Source organism: Carcharodon carcharias, chromosome 20 (genome assembly GCF_017639515.1).
Source record: "Carcharodon carcharias isolate sCarCar2 chromosome 20, sCarCar2.pri, whole genome shotgun sequence".
Lineage (NCBI taxonomy): Eukaryota > Metazoa > Chordata > Chondrichthyes > Lamniformes > Lamnidae > Carcharodon > Carcharodon carcharias.
Window position 1 is genome coordinate 32101202 of NC_054486.1, and position 19755 is coordinate 32120956.

The 19755-nt window shown below is 41.7% G+C and overlaps 1 protein-coding gene across 2 annotated transcripts in view; it reads right to left on the reverse strand.

The window, feature by feature from the left end:
* Nucleotides 1-2883: 2883 nt before the first annotated feature.
* Nucleotides 2884-19755, reverse strand: part of exd1 (exonuclease 3'-5' domain containing 1) — a 70989-nt gene continuing 54117 nt past the window's right edge. For both annotated transcript variants that reach the window (XM_041213956.1, XM_041213957.1), the window contains exons 9-11: nt 8744-8887; nt 7338-7529; nt 2884-4001 (exon numbers count right to left, since the gene is read on the reverse strand). In XM_041213956.1, coding sequence (XP_041069890.1) covers nt 3684-4001; nt 7338-7529; nt 8744-8887 — 654 coding nt within the window. In that variant the 3' untranslated portion in view covers nt 2884-3683. The remainder of the gene's footprint in view (nt 4002-7337; nt 7530-8743; nt 8888-19755) is intronic.

The window sequence follows — 19755 nt, forward strand, 5'->3', positions numbered from 1 at the left end:
CATGGCAGAAACTTGTGACCCTGAGTGGATGTCATTCTTGAATCGAGGGACTGTGGCCACTAATGACAGATTGTAAAGCTCTACTGCATCTGAATATAACAAATCAAAGAATAAGGGCTGTGTTGCACATACCATGTACTTATCTGATATAAATTCCATGGTCGAGACAGAGGGTAACTGTTTCCAACACCTTTTCCGTACAAAGGGCTCTTCCCAAAATTAACATTGGCCTGGCCTGGAGTTCAATTACCTCACTTCTTCACCTCATAACTGCGCATAGTGTAAATTTTGCAAACTGAGAGTTTAATTGCCACTTTCCATCTTTTCTCTACACCCCTTTCCACACCCCAGTCCCAACACTAACCTGGTTTTTGGTACACAAAACAACCACAGATCAACCATTCCTATCCCATGGAATAATTTGCATTTATATACACTTTTAATATTTTTTGCAATATTCCAAGGTGCTACACATCATCAATCTCCATGCTGCTTTGATCTTAATTGGCACTGGGTAGTTTTCCCTGTGGACTCATTTAGTGTAATAAGAAATGAAGAGTAGGTGATATGTCCTTTTGGGCCTACTCCACCATTGAAGATGATAATGGCTGATCTTTGACCTCAACTCCACGTTCCCATCATATCTCAATTCCCTCAGAGACCACAAATCTATGATCCTAGTCTTGAATATATCCAACAGACTGAATATCCTCAGCTCTTTGGGGGAGAGACTTCCAAAGATTCACAAGAGTGAGTGAAGAAATTTCTCAATTAAGTCCTAAATGACCAATCCCTTATCCTGAGATTATTAACCCTAATTATGTGCTCCCCAGTCAGAGGAAATAGCCTCTCAGCATCTATCCTGTCAAGCCTATGAAAAATTTTATATACTTCAATGGGATCACAATTTATTCTTCTAAGCTCCAGAGAATATAAACCCATTCGGCTCAATCTCCTCATAGGACAGCTCCCTCAGACCAGGAATCAATCTATTAAACCATCATTCCAACCTGCTGCCCAAGCCAGGTGTGTCCTTCCTTAGGCAAGGAGACCCAAACTACACATAGTCCTCCAGGTGTGATCTCACCAAAGACCTATATATAATTGAAGCAAGATTTCTTTCCTCAGTCTTTATTGCAAAGGATTTGGACTAAGATAGTATTTGTTTTCCTAATTCTTTGCTGTATCTGCATATTAACTTTGTAATTTGTGTACAAGGATGCCCAAATCCCTCTGAATATCAACATTGTGTCTCACCTTTCAAAAAATATTCTGCCTTTTCATTCTTCCTATCAAAGTAGATTATTTCTCATTCCTTGAATTCCATCTGCCACTTTTTTACCCAATCACTTAACCTAACAACATCTTTTTGCAATTTCTTTGCGTCCTTCTCAGTTTGCTTTCTCAGCAAACTTCGTATCATCATTAAACTTGGATATATTACTCATCCGCTCATCCAAGTCACTGATAATAGTTGAGGCTGAAGTACTGATTCTTGCAGTACGCCACTAGTTACAGCCTGCCAACCCGAAAATGTCCCATTTATTCTTACCCTATCTTTTGTATGTTACCAGTCCTCAATCCATGCTAATATATTACGGCTAATTCCATGAGTTCTAATGTTGTGCAACAATGGCATCTTATCGAATACTTAATATACTAGATCAACTGGTTCCCTATTCTCAACGCTGCTTGTTACACTCTTAAAAAATTGTAACAGATTTGTCAAACCCTTTCATAAAACCATGCTGACTGCCTAATCGTAGTGATACTGTAAATGCTGTTACCCCGTCCTTAACAACAGATTCCAGCATTTTCCCTACTACTGATGCTAGTTTAACACTTAGAATTCATTTTTTTCTCTCCCTCCTTTCTTGAATCAAGGGGTTATTTTTGCTGCATTCCAATTCACGGGGACCATTCTAGAATCTAGGGAATGCTGGAAGGTCAAAATCAATGCATCCACTATCCCTGGTGCCACCTCTTAAAACCTCAGGAGGCAAGCCATCAGGTCAAGAGGATTTGTCAACTCTTAGTCCCATTAATTTCTTAAAGTACTTTTTCTTTATTAATATTCAAGTAGCTCACTCTCATTCGACTCTCGTTTCCCCACATTGTCCAGCATGTTCTTTATATCCTCTATTGTGAAGTCAGACACAAGATATTTAATGTTTCTGCCATATCCTTATTCAGGATTGTAATTTCCCCTGCAACAACAGTGAAATGCTGTTGATGCTGTAAAACAGAAAATATTGGAAATACTTAGCAGGTCTGGCAGCTTCTGTGGAGAGAAAAACAAAGGTGTAACGTTTCAAGTCTGTGACTTTTCATCAGAACCGCCAGTCTCCGCCTCAAAGGGACCCATGCTTATTTTTGCAACATAGATTAAGTCTGTGTGACGTGTTATTGCACAGACGTTGCCCTTTCTCAGTTCCGAACACACTTTGTCATATGTAGAACATCATACATGCTCTTAGTGCCAAGAACATAGAAATAGAAAAAAGGTGGATTGTTAAATCATAATTTTCCCAATATTTGACACAATCAATAATTTTAAAAAAGGAATCCTTGCCTTCCATTTTCCCATCCCTTTCCTATTTCTCTGCCCCCAAATGGAGTGGTGTCAAAGAAAGTTATTGGGAACAGTCACCAACATCACAGGGTTTAGTGACTGTTAGGTTTGATTTGTTGAATGCAAGTACAACTATTTCACTTATCTGCTATGTTGGACACAGCTTGCTTATTTGAATTCAAGTTGGCTATTTCCATGTGTTCTGAAACTATCAATAGCTCTCTAACATTTGGGAGCCTGGAGATTGCAGAACTTTGACAGGTTGGTAAGCATTACTTCTTCAATGACTCTTAAGAATGTACATTTTGTTTTATATATGAAGAAATCATTTATTTAGGAAAGAAGACAGACTTTGACACAGTTTTATTGGACTGAATTTTTTTTTAAAAGTAAACAAAATAAAATAATGTCATAAATCAGAGAGCATTAAAAATACAATATCCTGGAAATGTATGAGACAATACAATGAGGCCATAAACATGTCTCATTAGTGCAGTCATTTACTGGCGATGTACTGCTACTATTTCACGTGTCTTTTCTCCAAACGAACCACTCAAGTTGTTTTTTAGCTTTACATTGATGTCTAGCTAAGGCAATCAACTGGGAGTTAGATCCAGATCTCAACCCCAGGTTAGGATGGTGGCAGGTGGCTTACTCTTTCGTTTCTCTCACCATGAATGACACACCTGGCCTTCACTTGGCTCCCTTCCTACAGTTTGGCCTAATTGAAACACACTGTGTGGGAAACCCAAGCTTCATGTACAGCACAATAGAGCATGAAAGCACTCAGCTATGCTGAAGTCGCTATAAATTGAAGCAGGGTCTGGCCACAACGCAGAGCACAAAGTCTTCTTAAAGATTCTCCTATCTTAAAGGGCATTTCTGGAAAGTGGGATAGAAACTAATTTGAAAGATACTATCTGCAGGGCAAGTCTTGGTTTTGTGCAAAGATCTTGTGAGTCTGGCAGAAACACACCTTGGGACAGCGACATGAAGTTGAAAAATGGTTGATCACCTCCACGATAAGACAGACATTCAACTCAACCATCTCTGGAATCAGTCAATTGATTTCTGCACAAAGTTGGGCACTGGCAGCAGTGATTTTTGTCAGTTAGAATGCTGAAAGGCTGACTTCCTCCAGGGGAGGACAAAGGTCTTCACCACAATCAGGGCTTGGTTCAAGCAATGGAATCTCATCATTCTGCATTTCTAATAAATTTTCTCCTGAAGGGTCAGTAGCTTCAAGCTCTGGAATGTCATCTATGTTTATTACCCTTCCTTTTGCCTCAGGCATTTTCTCAGATTGAGGATATAGTCTCACCAAAAGGCCATTCTCATCCATTTTATAGTTTTTCAGAGCATCCTCTCTTCTCAGCCTCTGAATAACAGTTAACTCCTTCAATTCATATGGAAGTTCCATTGGGTAATTCTGGCAAGTAATAAAATACATATAGATGTGAATAATCTACACTGACAAAAAGGTGAAATCAGAATCGAGTGGCAAAGATTGGGAGACCTGCCACCTCTACCTATTTTGACCTGTAACGTGACTCCAGTTTCTCACCACGTGGAGGAATTACAATGCACTCTGGAGTGACCCAATGAGCCAATCAGTTGTAAAATAAAAGAAACAAAGGCACATCTGGCAGTCTGAAACAGGGCATTCCCAAGGTACTCTGGGTAATCAGCAGCAGAATTGTAGATAACCAGTATTTGTCACTTCATTACTCAGCTCTTCAATCAGAAGTTACTTTTTAATTGATTTGGCCAGCTTTGTATGCATGGATTTCAGGAGACTATGAAATGACAATATGGTGACATCTGCAAAACTGCATGAAGTTGGGTTTTTGGAAAATATTATAACTAATTAAAACTTAAAAGAAACAAAAACTGAGACTATACTATCTAGTGTATTAAATATTATTCTGTCCAAACCCACACCATTTCATTTGGTAGTGTATGAAATATTATTCTGCCCAAACCCACACCCTTTCACTTGCTGAGTTTTTCCAGCTATTTCTGTCTTTGTTTCAGATTTCCAGCGTCCAGCAGTATTTTGCTTTTACCCTTTCATTTGGACCTCAATTTCTTTTTCAGTTTCACATTACTCCTAAACATTCCCAGAAAAGTGGGAGATAGTCTCAAGCTCACTCCTACCACTCCTACTGCATGAACCCCAACGTCAGTACTAGAACGGAATATTTTACATGTCCCAAAGCAGTTGTTCTGGTAGGTTTCATATAGGAAATTGAGAATTTAGTGGGAAGTTGTGTGCTGTGATCTGTATCCCTTCCCAACTGGACAAAAATGTCCAAGCTCTTTTCCCAAGAGACTATTATATACCACAGAAAGGAATTAGTCATCTCATCAATATAGGCTGAAAACACTGTTTAAGCCTGCGGCTATTTTAAGTCATAACCTTGGTGCAGATTTGGCTAGGAAGTACAGTAATCTATACTTGCTCTCTATATATCTCAATCTCAGGTCTACTTAGGTTCAGTTGTATAAGTAACAGACATTTAATCGCTCGCTTCATAGGGAAAATGATGCTGGCTTTGGGCCCTCCCATCGATACTTGAGCTGCAGGTGCCTCATTACAATCAGAAGCAACATGGCAGCCATGGCTCAGTTGGTAGCATTCGCACCTGAGTCTGAAGGTTCTAAGTGTGGGTCCCACTCCAGAACGTGAACGAACGCACACACGCACTCAAATCAAGGCTGTCATTCCACTACAGTATTGAGAGAGCACTGCACTGTTGGGAGATGCCGGCTTTTGGATGAGACATTAAACCGAAACACTGCCTGTTTTCTCAGGTGGACAATCCATGACACTATTTCAAGGAAGAGCATGGCAGTACTTCCTGGTGTCCTGATCAATATTTATACCTCAATCAATATTATAAAAACAGATTATTTGCTCATTGTCAGATTGCTGTTTGTGGAAGCTTGCTGTGTGAAATCAATTGCTGGGCTTCCTACATTGCAACAGTGATTACACTTCAAAAGTACATAATTGGTTGTAAGGAGCTTTGGAACATCTTGTGGTCATGAAATGCACTACAGAAATCAAAGTCTCCCTTTTTTTTAATGTCACCCTAGGTTTTTGCTAGCTATAATAACACACAGCCCCTAATGGTGGGCTTCAACTGATGGACAGAAATAGGAAATTACAATACAGTACATTAATTCCGAATTCAACAGATTTGCTTATTAATGGTACAGCTTAGTTTGACAGTCATTTTTAAATAAGTAGGATAAAAAAGTTTAGCAAATGCAGCTGAGAAGACACTAACAAAACGACAAAAAATACTGCAGATGCTGGAGATCCACAACAAAAACAGAAAATACTGGACTCAGGGAGATAAGTGATAAGTTAACATTTTAGGCATGGCCCTTCATCAGAACACCTGAAATATTAATTTGTCACAACTCCCCAGACACCTTGCCTGACTTGCAACCAGCAATTTTTCCTTTTGTTTCAGGCTTTCAGAATGGGCATGTGCCATTAAAAAGGAGAAAAATGACAGCAGATGTTTTCTGAAGTATAATGCAGAAATAAAACATCTTCCTCAATGCTAATGATTATTTCAGTAACCGAGCCTTCATCATATGAACCCTGTCCCCTCCCTCCCAAAAATGTTCAATTTCCTTATTTTTTCTTCAATGCAGTACTGTGGTGAATCTGCACTGTCAATGTGGATGAAAAGTTAATTCAAACTTTTGTTTCAGCTAAAACATGATGTGCATCATGAAGACAAAATTGGTGGGATGCTCCAATTTAAACATAACTAACTTATCTGAATACTGTTCCCTAACTAGCATTCCACCTATCATTACTTCAGTGCTGACAGGGAGAAACAGTAAAAGTGCTGGTGATAAACGTTCCAACCAGTTTGACAGGTTGACAAAGGAGAGTTCGTGCTTACATGCATAATTTAAGATTTCTGTTCAATTGCGATCACAAATAAAAAACCCATCAAGTACCCACTTCAAGCATCCAGCTGGGAAGGATGGAAATGAACAGCAGGGCAATTATCAGAACACTGAGCCGCACCTGCAACAGTCAATCTACCTTTCTCTTTGAATGCTGATTGACTTGCTGGGCATTTTCAGCAATTTCTATTATAGACACATGATGGAAATCATGCATTGAGAATGGCAGAAAAACCAAGTAATATCTAATACAGGTAATATGGTTTTTGAAATTTCTCAAAGCTTAGCTTAAAGTGGAGCCACTTTGGTGTCAATTTAGTATGTCGTCTTCTTTGTGATTCCTGGCATTACAGCAATTCTGCGAAGCTGGAGATGCTTGCAGGTCGCAACTAGATAGTCTCTTTTACACTATTGCATTGCCACAACACCAAGCCTCACTACCAGGATGTATCAGAAGGGGACTGGTTAAAATACAAAGGAATAACCATAAGCATTGAAAAATTACAGGAAGGACAAACTTAGAGGATATTGTCTGAGGGTAGTGGTACATGGCGACACCAACCCCCAATACTAGTTACAATAATATCCTACTTTTGTGACAGATTCGGAGACAGTTTGCAACACCATGGATTTCAAATTGTGTAGATAGCAGCCTCATCTGCTGCAGTGGGGATGGTAATTTGCCACTCATTCTTGAGCTGCTTAGACAATCCTAGTAGCCCATTTTAGAGTGGAACTGGTTGTTTGTGTGTAATGGACAGACAAAGAAAGCAGAAGAAAACGCCTGAAGGAATTTTAAGAAACATCTTCCTAACTGCTGAGCAGTTCTTACCTCAGCACTTCCCAGGTTGATGCAGGGCATATTTCTGTACATGCTCAGGTAGTTATCCACCTGAGTTGTGAAATCCGCCATTAACTTGTCCATCAGGGCGGAACGGAGTGAAAGCAGGTACATCACCTCCAATGCTGCTCTCTGCATCAAGCCTGTAGGGAGTGGACGGAAGGTCCACACCTTTGGGTTAACCTTCACACCAAAGACAGACAATTTAAAAAAAAGATGAGAAACAAATCGTAGCAACCATTGGCTTCTCTTCAAAGTAATTTCAAATTGGGCCCAAAGTTAAATAACTTATCTCTTCCCCTGAATATTTTTCAGAGATTCCCCTATATAAGCCTTTTGCAGTTCTTATATCCCAACTAAACTATCTACCACATGTACCATATTGCACTGTTCCAATGGTAGATCAATATTCAGCAGCAGTGCTGTAATCACGCAGAAAGGCTCTGGAACCAACAATAATGGTATACTTGGCCCACCCGCACAGGATAGTGGTGTGACTAATTTCGATTGTCCGCAGTTATCATTGTGGGGGGCATAACATCCGATAGTCAGAACACCCAACAATGATGTATTGGTATAGCACTCAGTGTGCTGAGCACAGAGCTAAGTGTGGACTCCCCAGTTGGAGATGGCTATGAGAGGCGAGTGTGCAAGGAAATAGGTAGGATGACCCAAGTGATCTCCGTTTGTATCCATTTCCACGTATCTTAAATTTTATTTCTCACTAGCCTGTACTGCTCAAATGGCCCCTTGAATGCTCACAGACACTCTTCACACAATTTTCTCAAGAATAGCATCTGGTCACCAATTCATCTGCCACTTCTTAGGGAATGTGGTTTCAAAACACCTTAAGTAATTCATGAAAATGAAGGCAATATGCTAAGTGACAGGAGTAGTCTTTAATATAATTCTCTTTTCAAGTAGTTCATCAGTACTAAACAGGGAGGACCTGCTTTAATCATTTCCTGCTTTTCTTAGAAGAACAAAAGCGGAGAAGCTAGCGAAGATCCTTTCAGCAGGGGAGGTTAAAGGGAAATTTAAATAAATGTGTATGTGTTGTAAATTATGAGAGGTTTTTGATAAATAAGGAGAAACTGTTTCTATGGGCAGGTGGGTTGGTAGCAACTTGTAATTTGGAATGCACGGCCCCAAAAGGAAACAGGTCCAACAGTAACTTTCAAAAGGAGATCGGAGAAACATTTGAAAAGGAAAAAATTGCAGGGCGATGGGCCTATGGACCCAGCAGAGGGACGATGGGCTTAGCATTTGCCTTCTGTGCTCCATGCTTCTATCTTTTGAACAACTCTTCCTCTGGGCACTGAAATGTAGATGATTATATCAATACAGAGACACACTGTAGCAGTATTATACACTTCATCCAAGCTATTGCCAAATACCTTGATTGCACGTGCGCTGTGCTGCAGGAACAGGGTTTTCGTTGCGGGGAGGCAAAGATGATGGACCAGGCTTTCTTCCAATGTACTGACACAGCTGGGAAGAAGACCTCCTGCTTCTAAGGAGAACTGCAGAACATCTGCAACCTGAAGATGACATTAAAAAAAAAAGTATATAGATGAATCAGAGACTAGAAAAGCATGCGGGAGAAGATAATAAAGAATATGCTCAGAGTTGTTTAAGGAAGGATGGGAGGAAGCTGGAGTGGTGCATCATGGACTGTTTGGTCCCAGTGTCCTGTTTTTGTACTGTATATTCTATGTAATTCTATGTACAGTGAGGGTTTGTTTCATGTGTAGGAGCCAGACAGAACTCAACAAAGCCAAGTTGGAGTGAGAAAGTCCATGGGCGAGGAGGCATGATTCCAACATAGTGTAACTTGTCCTGATTCACAGTCAATTAATGTGACAGGGAAAGTAAGAGCCATTTAAGGAACCCAGGAAGCAAAGGCCACAAAGCTGACTGGCCAACGTACAGAGACTGTATAAGTATAAATTGCTACACTGTCCATACAAATTTTAATTCTCTGTCGCACAGCAGAGCTTCTGAAACGTCTACCTCCTTCATCAGTTAAGTTCTTCCCTCCACAATAGTCAACAGGTGCCAGGAATCGGCTACTCAATTTTGTAGGACTGCACTCAATTTCTCCCCTAAATGTCATCAATAGGATTCCCCTTGTCCTTACCTTCCAGTCTCCTCCACACGTGTCAGGCCATGAATTACACAATTCCATCACCAAATACAAAGGATAATATTTGAGTTGTGGACTTACCAGATCATAATAAAGCTAAAAGGGTGGGAAAAGAACAGGCTGGATTTTGGTGTTTCATTCCAAATCTACATTTGCAGGTTGCCTCTCTCTCCCCATTTTTAACCTTTTTGTTTGCATCGGCTCTTAACTTTTCATTCCCTCACCTACTTGTTCATTCTTTTGTTCATTTAATACTCTTCCATTGCCTCACTGATGAGCTGTCATGGCATCCAACAGTTTTATATTCAGCAGTTTGCAAGTCATTCAACCCATTATGCATTTCTGTGGTTAGAGTATCTGTCCTTTGTCTACCAATTTTTTTCTTGCTTTATTTCCCCCAAATTTACCAAGATGCTTGCTTATTACTTCCTCTTCAGTTCTGAAGAAAGGTAATCACCTGGTAATGTTAACATATCTTTGTTCTTTACAGGTGCCAACTGATCTGAGGTGCATTTCCAGCATTTTATTTCATGACGTGTTAGGTTGACACTACACAGCTGCATGCCTGATTTACCAAGAGGGTCACTAATCATTACAAACAAAAACAAGAATCGCTGGAAAAACTCAGGAGGTCTGACAGCATCTGTGGAAAGACAAAGCTAATGTTTCGAGTCCTTATAACTCTTCTTCAGTCATAAGGACTTGAGACGCTAACTGTCTTTCTCTCCACAGGCACTGTCAGACCTGCTGAGTTTTTCCAGCAATTTCTGTTTTTGTTTCAGATTTCCAGCATCCGCAGTGTTTTGCTTTTAACTCATCGTTACAAATTGATTGGCAAAACTGGGATCAAGTTTTCCCTGACAAATCCAGCTTAGTGCAAAATTTCTGATTTGCAAATATTTCAGGGACTGGAATTTTAAAACTGTTTCATGGTTGAAGTTCACTGTTGGGAAGCAGAGAACACAATGAATGTTTACCAATATTTTCAATGTTAAAAGTAAATAAACCAGAGCTCTCAAGAAAAAGGTAGAAGTGAAAAAAAATTAAATAATAAATACCATAATCATGTAATGGTAATGTCACTGGACTAATAATTTAGAGGCCCAAGATAATGCTCTGGGGTCATGGGTTCAAATCCCAACACAGCACCTAGCGCAAATTAAACTCAATTCATAAAATGGAATCATGGTGATGCCAACAACTATCATTAATTGTCGTAAAAAGCCATCTGGTTCATTAATGTCCTTTGGGGAAGGTAATCTGCCATCCTTACCTGGTCTGGCCTACATGTGACTCCAGACCCACAGCAATGTGGTTGACTCTCAATTTGCCTTCTGAAATGCTATGGCAAGTCACTGAGTTCAATGGCAATAAGAGATGGGTAACAATGATGGCCTTGCCAGTGAAGCCTACATCTCATGAAAGAATAAAAACTATTCTGGATTGAGGTGTTTTTGTAAATAAAATGCCATCACAAAAACAGCATGAAACAGCCAATTGTTAATGTAGTGATGACCTGCGATGAGGCAGAGTCTTCTGCTTCTTGGGCAGTTCCTCAGGATCAAGGGTGGCTTGATTCCACTCAAATTCAGTGAGTTCTGAGATGCTGATAAGTTTAAGGTGTGATCTGTACACGCTGCCAAATGTGAGGTAAATGATGCTGGAGGGTGAGGTAGAGTTGTTGGATGGTTTGTGCGCTCTAAAACCTTGATTTCACTTTTGCATGTTCCCAATGAAGTCTCTCGATGCTTGGCCTAAATAGCCAAGTGGTTATGGTACTGGGTTTGTAACCCAAAGATCAAGAGTTCAAATCTCACAATGGCAAACTATGAAACAATGTAACTTCATCTGAAAACAGATGGGAACGTGTTTGTAGTCGAAAGAGTTACACAGACATGAAGTCTCTCGATGGGTTTGATGCTTTCCCGAATTAATCTTCTCCATTTTGGGCCGTCATAAACCAGGGATTCTCATCATAAAAGCAAAATACCTCAAATGCTGGCAATCTGAAATAAAAAAAGAGAATGCTGGAAAAGCTCAGGAAGTCTGGCAGCATCGGTGGAGAGAAACAGGGTTAATTTTTCGAGTTTGTATGGACTTGAAACATTAACTCGGTTTCTCTCTTTACAGATGCTGCCAGGCTGACTGAAGGACTCCCACGAGTTGGCAGGGCTGTTCAACCTCTTCAGGGATGCTTTGAGGACATCCCTAAAGCGTTTCCGTTGTCCTCCTGGGGATCTCCTGCCATGACTGAGTTCCAAGTACAGCAGTTGCTTTGTGAGTCTAGTGTCAGGCATACAAACAACACGTCCTGCCCAGAGGAGCTGGTTTTGAATTATTCGTGCTTCTATGCTGGGCATGTTTACTTGGGAGAGGACGATGCTGTTGTACGCCCTTTCTTGCCACCAGATTTGGAGGATCTTGTGAAGGCACTGCTGGTGGTACTTCTCCAATGATTTGAGGTGCCTGCTGTAGGTTGTCCCAAGTCTCTGAAGCATATAGGAGTGCACTAATCGCTACAGGACACAAACACTCAGCTTCACTGACACATAGGCATTGCTTTATGCTGGGTACAGCACTGGCTTCTCACAAAATGGCTTCCAACTGTTTCCACTGTATAAAAGTTTAGCTTCAATCATGTTGGTAGACTAGGTTTCTCTATACTCCAAATCAACCGCTGGTGCTGCTCAGTTGACTGAAATTCTCTGCAATAGCGCATGACAGCACATATCCAATTGGTGAAAACAGTCCTACCTGAAAATTGTGTTTCCCTTGCCAAGCTTAAGGTGATTACCGAGACAGAAATAATTACAACCACAACTACAAAGAGCGCACCCTACAGACATTTCTAAAGGAGAAAGACAGATTGATGGCACCGTAACTCAAATAAATTCCATGAGCTATTTAATTACTATATGTCAGACTGAAACCTGTGGAAGCTTTCAAAGACAAGGTCTGGGCCCATCTGCAAAAAGTAGGATGCAACAAGATTGTCTTTAGTGATTATAAAAGCAGGAACAAACAGTTCGGACCAGTGCTCTTATTTCCCAGTTTTTACTGGTGTCCCATTTAAGGTATACAAGACCAGATCGGACCAGTATTCTTATTTTTCAGTTTCTACTGCTTATTTCGTTGTGGGATGCAATCAATTTCTGAAGAATCCTGAAGTAATTCACAGACCACTGACAATTGTTGGCACCTGAATACTGGTTGGTCCAGTTTCTGGACTCTGACCCTCCTTTCCAGCTCCAATTTGCTAAAACTATTTTTGGTAACATCATGCAGGTGTGTGTAGTAGCACAATGGTGAAAATCCTTTTTCCATAACTGTAGGGAGCTCAAAGAGCAATGCTAAAACCGAAGACTTGTGACAGACCAGTACCACAACCTTTCTGTTGATGAACAGTATGTGACTGGCCACTTGTGTGCTTGGCATCAGACTTTTCTTTTTTGGAAAAATATACTTTATTCATAAAATACCTGAAAGAGCATTATATAACATTTTAAAATGGCAATCACAAAAAGTGCAATCAGGTTCAAATTTCCCACATAGATCATGAGGTTCTTCAATACAATCAATGAACATTAAAGACATTTCAACATGGTCATTACAGACAGTGCAACGGTATTCAAGTTATCTACATAGATCATGTTGCACTCTGAGGTGCTTCGATACAATTGTGACACGTAGCTTTCACTGTATACATTCCTTCTCAGTCATACAGCCCGAGGGGTCTATACGGTTCCCAGCCCCTCGGTACACTGTGGCAGAAAGGTCTTAGACAGCGACGTTTCCCCATTGCGCCTTAATGGCAGCTGCCCCAAGCTTTAGTGCGTCCCTCAGCACTTAGTCCTGGACCTTGGAATGTGCCAGTCCGCAATACTCGGTCGGGGACAACTCTTTGCACTGGAAGACCAACAAGTTTCGGGCAGGCTAAAGAGTGTCTTTCACCCAGTTGATGATCCTCCAGCTGCAGTTGATGTTTGTCTCTGAACAGCCCGTAGAGCACAGAGTCCTGTGTCATGGAATTGCTCAGGATGAACCTCGAGAAAAACCACTGCATCTATCTCCAGACTTCCTTTGCAAAGGCACATTCCACAACAGTCTGTTCCCCATCACAGCTAGCTCGAGGGCAGCGTGGGCAGGGGGTGAGACTTCTGGCACGTAGGAAGGATCTGAAGGGGAAAGCTTTTCTCACCACCAGCCAAGCTATGTCTTGGTGCAAAGTTCTGGCGATGAGGCACTTTGCCAAATGACTTTGACAGTCTGCTCGGGGAACCATCTGACAGGATCCACCATCTCCTTTTCCCACAGGGCCTCTGGGACTTTATGTGCTGACAACTGCCTCATGGACTTGTGGTCAAAAGTGTTTCTCTGCATAATTCTTCCACGAGGGATAGGTGGTTTGGCATGGTCCAACTACTTGGAATGTTCCGCTGCAGCGTGGCCAGACCCATCCTTCGCAACACCTGGGATAAGTAGAACCTCAGCACGTAGTGACACTTGGTGTTTGCGTACTGAGGGTCTATGCAGAGCTTGATGCAGCCACACACAAAGGTGGCCATCAGGATGATGGCGATGTTGGGCATGTTTTTCTCCCTTTATTTAGAGGCTTGTACATTGTGTCCCTGCAAACAAGATCCATCTTCAACCTCTAGATAAAGCGAAAGATGGCTCGGGCGATTGCCACCATGCAGGAGTGAGGAATGGGCCAGACCTGCGCCACGTACAGCAACAACGAGAGTGCCTCACACCTGATGACCAGGTTCTTACCCACAGTGGAGAGGGGGCGTCACACCCACATGACAAGTTTTCTTTCCACCATAGCCACTTGTTCCTTCCAGTTTCTAAAGCATGCTCAGGTCCCTCTGAACCATATCCCCAGCACCTTCAGGCAGTCTGACCTGACAGTGAAGGGGACAAAGATCGGTCAGCCCAGTTCCCAAAGAACATGGCCTCGCTCTTGCCACGATTTACCTCGGCTCCTGAGGCCAGTTCAAACTGGTTGCAGATGTTGATCAGTCTGCGCACCGACAATGGATCAGAGCAGAAAACAATGACATCATCCACGTACAGGAAGGCTTTGACCAGAGTGCCTCCACTGCCTGGGATCGTCACTCCTTTTATGTCTGGATTCTTCCTGATGGACTCAGCAACACACAAATAGGACAGGGAAGAGGGGGCAGCCCTGCTTGACTCCAGATTTAATTGGAAAGCTTTCTGATTCCCACCCATTGGTTGAAACTGCGCTGCAGATATTTGTATAGAGCACTTGGATCCAGGTGCAGATTCCCTCCCCAAACCCCATTTTGGAGAGCACATCCATCATGTAGGTTGCAATAATCTGTCAAAGGCCTTCTCCTGGTTCAGGCTGATGAGGCAGGTGTCCATACCCCTGTCCTGTACATAGGCAATTGTATCCCTGAGTAGTGTGAGGATTCCAACATGCAGCCAGCCAGAAGCATACACTCATACACTTCTAGAAGGTCTGGGGTGATCCAGTCCCTCACAGCTGAATACAATTCAGCTGGTAAGCCGTCGCTTCCGGGAGTTTTAGTCTTCTCAAAGGACTCAAGGGCCTTAGTCAGTTCATCAGGAGTCAGCGGTTTGTCCAGACTTTCCCATGTACTGTCGTCTAAGACCTCTGTGATAGAGGACAGAAAGGACTGGGAGGCCATGCTGTGTCCGGGCTTCACGTCATAAAAGGAATCATAGACTAGCTACAGCACAGAAGGCCATTTGACAGTGTGAGAGAGCTGGCTCTCTAAAAACACAACTCAGCTAATCCCATGTCCCCACCTTTTCCATGTAGCCCTGCAAATTTTTTTCTCTGTGGGTTCTTATCCTATCCCCTTCTGAAACTCACTTTTATCTTTAACCGATTGCAGTGCCCCCAACATCCAGAAATGATCTCGAGTTCTTTTCTTAATATTGTGGAATCTGGCATTAGAGGGAATATCCCTACTTCAAATAAGCCACACAATCATCTTGAACAATCAAGTACTCACTCTGGGCATTTCACAGTCAATTTGAAGTTACATTATTTTTGATTGCTATCTTTACATTAGAAAAGTATTCTATGAGTCTGATGGTTTTTCCTTCTTGGATTGATAGTTAGTTATTACATGGTATCTCAGTACAGCACATAACTAATCTTATTCATCGTATATTTGATGGTGGAATAGCTGCCATATCAGCATAATCCTCTATGTTTTTTCAGAAACGAGAAAATATAAACACAGCAGCAGGGTTCCAATTAAGTGGAGAAGTGGGCAATGGAAGAGTCACCAGTGGTCACCTTCGGTCCAGACGGAATAAGTTCAGCTGCGTGTTGGAAAGATACCTGGACTAAGTATGTCCGACTCCATACTGCCTAGTCTGTGGCCTGCCATTCACGCAGCTGCTGACTTACTCAAGCACCTCTCACCTCCACCTTCAAAACCTTCACCAGCAAAACCATAACTATCTCATTTTGGTCATTTCCCAGCTGTGGCTCTGATCTTCACTCCCTCAATTTCAAAGGGCACAGACCTCACAAGAACACAAGAAATAGGGGCAAGTGTAGATCGATGTGGCCTGTCAAGTCTACTCTGCCATTCAATATGATCATGGTTGATCTTGGGCTTCAACTCCACCTCCCTTGTACATTTCTCACTCTTTTAAACTCCAGAGAAAATAGACCCAATTTGCTCAGCCTCTTGTTATAGGACAACCCCCACATCCCAGGGACCAATTTAGTGAACCTTCGCTGTACTGCCTCCAGTGCAAGTACATCTTTTCTTAAATGTGGAAACCAAAACTGCACACAGTACTCCAGATGTGGTCTCACCAAAACCCTGTACAACTTTATAGCAAGATATATTCTTTATTCCTGTACTCCAATCCCCTTGCAATGAAGGCCAACATGCCATTTGCCTTCCTAATTGCTTGTTGCACCTGTATGTTAATTTTTTGCATTCCTTCTACGAGCACACCCAAGTCTCTTTGAACTTCAACACTTACAAGTTTATAACCTTTTAAAAAATATTCATCTCTTCCATTCTTTCGACCAGAGAATAGCTTCACACTTCCCTACATTATAATGTCTGCCATCTTGTTGCCCACTCACTTAACCTATCTATATCTCTTTGCAGCCTCTGTGTCCTCCTCACAGCTTACCTTTCCACCCAGCTTTGTATCAACAGAAAACTTAGATATATTACTCTCTGTCTCTTCATCCATGTCATTAATATAGATTGTAAATAGCTGAGGCCCCAGCACCAATTCTTGTGGTACTCCACCATTCACTACCTGGATTAAAGCATTTTCCCAACAATTGATGTTAGGCTAACTGGCTTGTAGTTTCCCTGTTTTCTTTCACCCTCCTTTCTTGAAAAGCAGAATAACATTTGCCAACCTCCAAGCTGATAGGACCATTTCTGAATCCAATAAATTCTGGAAAATCAGAGCCAGCATATCCAGTATCTCTGCTGCTATCTCCGTTAGAACCCTGGGGTACTGGCCATCAGGTGCCAGCGTTTTGTCACATTTCAGTTCCTTAAATTTCTCCATTATAGACCTAATGTTACCTGCTACATAATTGGTATAGCTGCCTATTACCAGGCCAGGTGTGACCACCATTAAACCCTCCCAGGCCACCTGTGCTAAAACCTATTACTCCATCAGCTCTTTGAAGAGCAAAGAGAACCTCGGCTTCTTTTTCTCTATCACCATCTGCCTCCTCAAACAACAAATAACCCCAAACAGCTTGGACTTTACATCTCCAAGGTGGAGACCAGTTGTTCTCCTCTTCCCTTGCTCATCACTCCCCTAGTCCTGTCTTCACCACAGTCTTGAATCCCAATCTCTCTCAGTCTTACCCAACATCTTGCACCTTTCATTTTCGAAACTCATCCTATTCCTGAGATCTATTTTCTGTTCCCTCAACTCCATTCTAACTGAGCTGATCATCCAATTTCCTGTCTTGGTTACCAGTTTAGCTTATATTATAAATTATACATACTCCTCAGGCACTGTCACCTTAGCTTTTAGAAATTTACCAGCCGCACCAAAAAAGTCACCCTTGATCTCTCAGACCTCTCATCATCCCCTCTTCAAAGTTCCCATACCTCTCCAAGCACTTTGAAATCAGCGATCACCTCCCAGCTCCATGGCTACCTTTCCCACAACTTGGGTCCCAACAATTGGATCCTGAACAAACAAGGCTGAAATTCACTACACCTGCAGAGATCTGATCAAAACTAACAAAAACTCATCCAACAAAAGCAACTGGATTTTTCTGTGAAGTTTTGAATGCAATCAACAAAGGTGAGGGAAATTCTGGGGCATGTTCATTAGAGGCTGGAAGTGACTCTAACAGTGAAATACACAGTGAAATCCAATCTGCTGATAGATATGTGTAGCCCCCTAGCAACAGTTCTAGGCCGAATTATTAAATAAGATGGTGCATTGATATTTAGTCATCTCCAAAGCAGAATTCACTGAACATTTCAAAAAAAAGTCAACAGGGATCCTCTAACTTAGAAAATGGCTTGATTAGCAATTAGTTTGCCTCCTAGTAATATAATTGGTGAAGGCAGTGTAGATCAACAATTTATGTTTACACAATACCTTCAATGTAGAAAACAATGAAGGTGCTTCACAAATGGGAGCCTATCCAAAGTAGATATTAATAGGACATATGAAATAGGAGCAAGAGTAGGCCATTTCCCCATGGTTACTGTATTGCCCTCTACATTGGCCTCTAATTTCCTGATTTAAACCCTGCAGGACACTACAATTTCTGTTGGGCGTCCTATAAACTACTCCTACTAGCATTTTCTTCTCCTTGTTGTTTCTTAGCTTCACCCAAATTGATTCTACATCTTAATTTTCTGAGCTCTACTGTCCTATCCTTTATCATCAGGGATATTCTTCCAGTAGTCAAGTATCCTGGAATATTTAGTTCCCAACTTTGGTCCCTCTGCAACTATCTCTCTGTGGTGGCTATTAGATAAAACCCATTAATTTCTATCTGTACTGCTAACTTACTTATTTTGTTGCAATTGCTTCATGCTTTTGGATATGGTGCCTTTAGCTTTAGATTCTATTTTTCTCTGATGTTACCTTAGTCACTAACTTCTGTTAAGCTCTCCATCCCTTCCAGACTCACTCTGCTTATTTTTACCCAAATGAGGTAGTACAGAACCTGAGTATTGCTGAGATACCCTGCCCTTCCAAGACCTGAGGTAGTCTGGGCCCTTTTCAAGGCTGAAAGTGATGGCCTTGGGCCTGTTCATGAGTTTGTGTGATATACAGCGTGAAATTTCTGATCAGGGTAGCCATTATACTGCAGGATGTCTATGATGCGCCCTATTTCAGCATCAAGCTGGCATTGTGAGCAAATGGCTTGGGCCCTATTTACTACATTGCCGATAAGGCCAACCTTATAGCGCATGGCCAATCTTATTGCGCATGGAACTGTAAGAATCCCAATGCGCTTATTCACCAGTGAAGGTAGGCTTGTGGTAAACCATGGTAGCGAACCCCTGGCAAATTGTTCAACTAATACATCAAGGAAGGGGAGTTCATTTGACTGCTCCATTTCAAAGGTGAATTTGAGCACAGGATGGAGCCCGTTAAGACAGGCAAGGAAGTTATTACATGCTGCTACGGATTTAAATATAGCAAACGTATCATATGAGCAACTGGTGTAGCTAGCTGTTTCACGCTGCTACTATGCAGTAGCAACACGAGTGGTATTCACCACCAACAGGATGCTGCCATCAAGCCAAAAAGACATTCTGCCTATCACACAAATGAGTAATGTGGTATATGAATTTCAGTGCCAGTGTGATGCTAGGTATGTAGGCCGTATGTACCAAAGACTAGCGAATCGTATCAAACAGCATGGCCCTTTTGCTGTTCGCAACAGATAAGGTACTGACTGTACCCAACCAGCCCGTGCTTGTAAAACTCAAAACAGTGTCCAACATTATATGTGATTCCGCAATTGGACAACATTTGCTAAATAATCCTCAGTATGCTAAAAATTACACTGACAACCAATTTAAGATTGTCAGCCGGGCTCGCAGTGTGGCTCATTTGCGTGTACTGGAAGCTACATATATTAATACACAGGGCCCTGTTCTTTGCAAGCAAAAAGAACATGTACACACATAGCGCCTGTTTTAGCTAAACAAAATAAGTGATTGCCGTTCACTGGTTCATTCCTCAGGACAATGCCTTGACCAATCAGAGTCAAGCTCCCTGGTTTAAAATTTC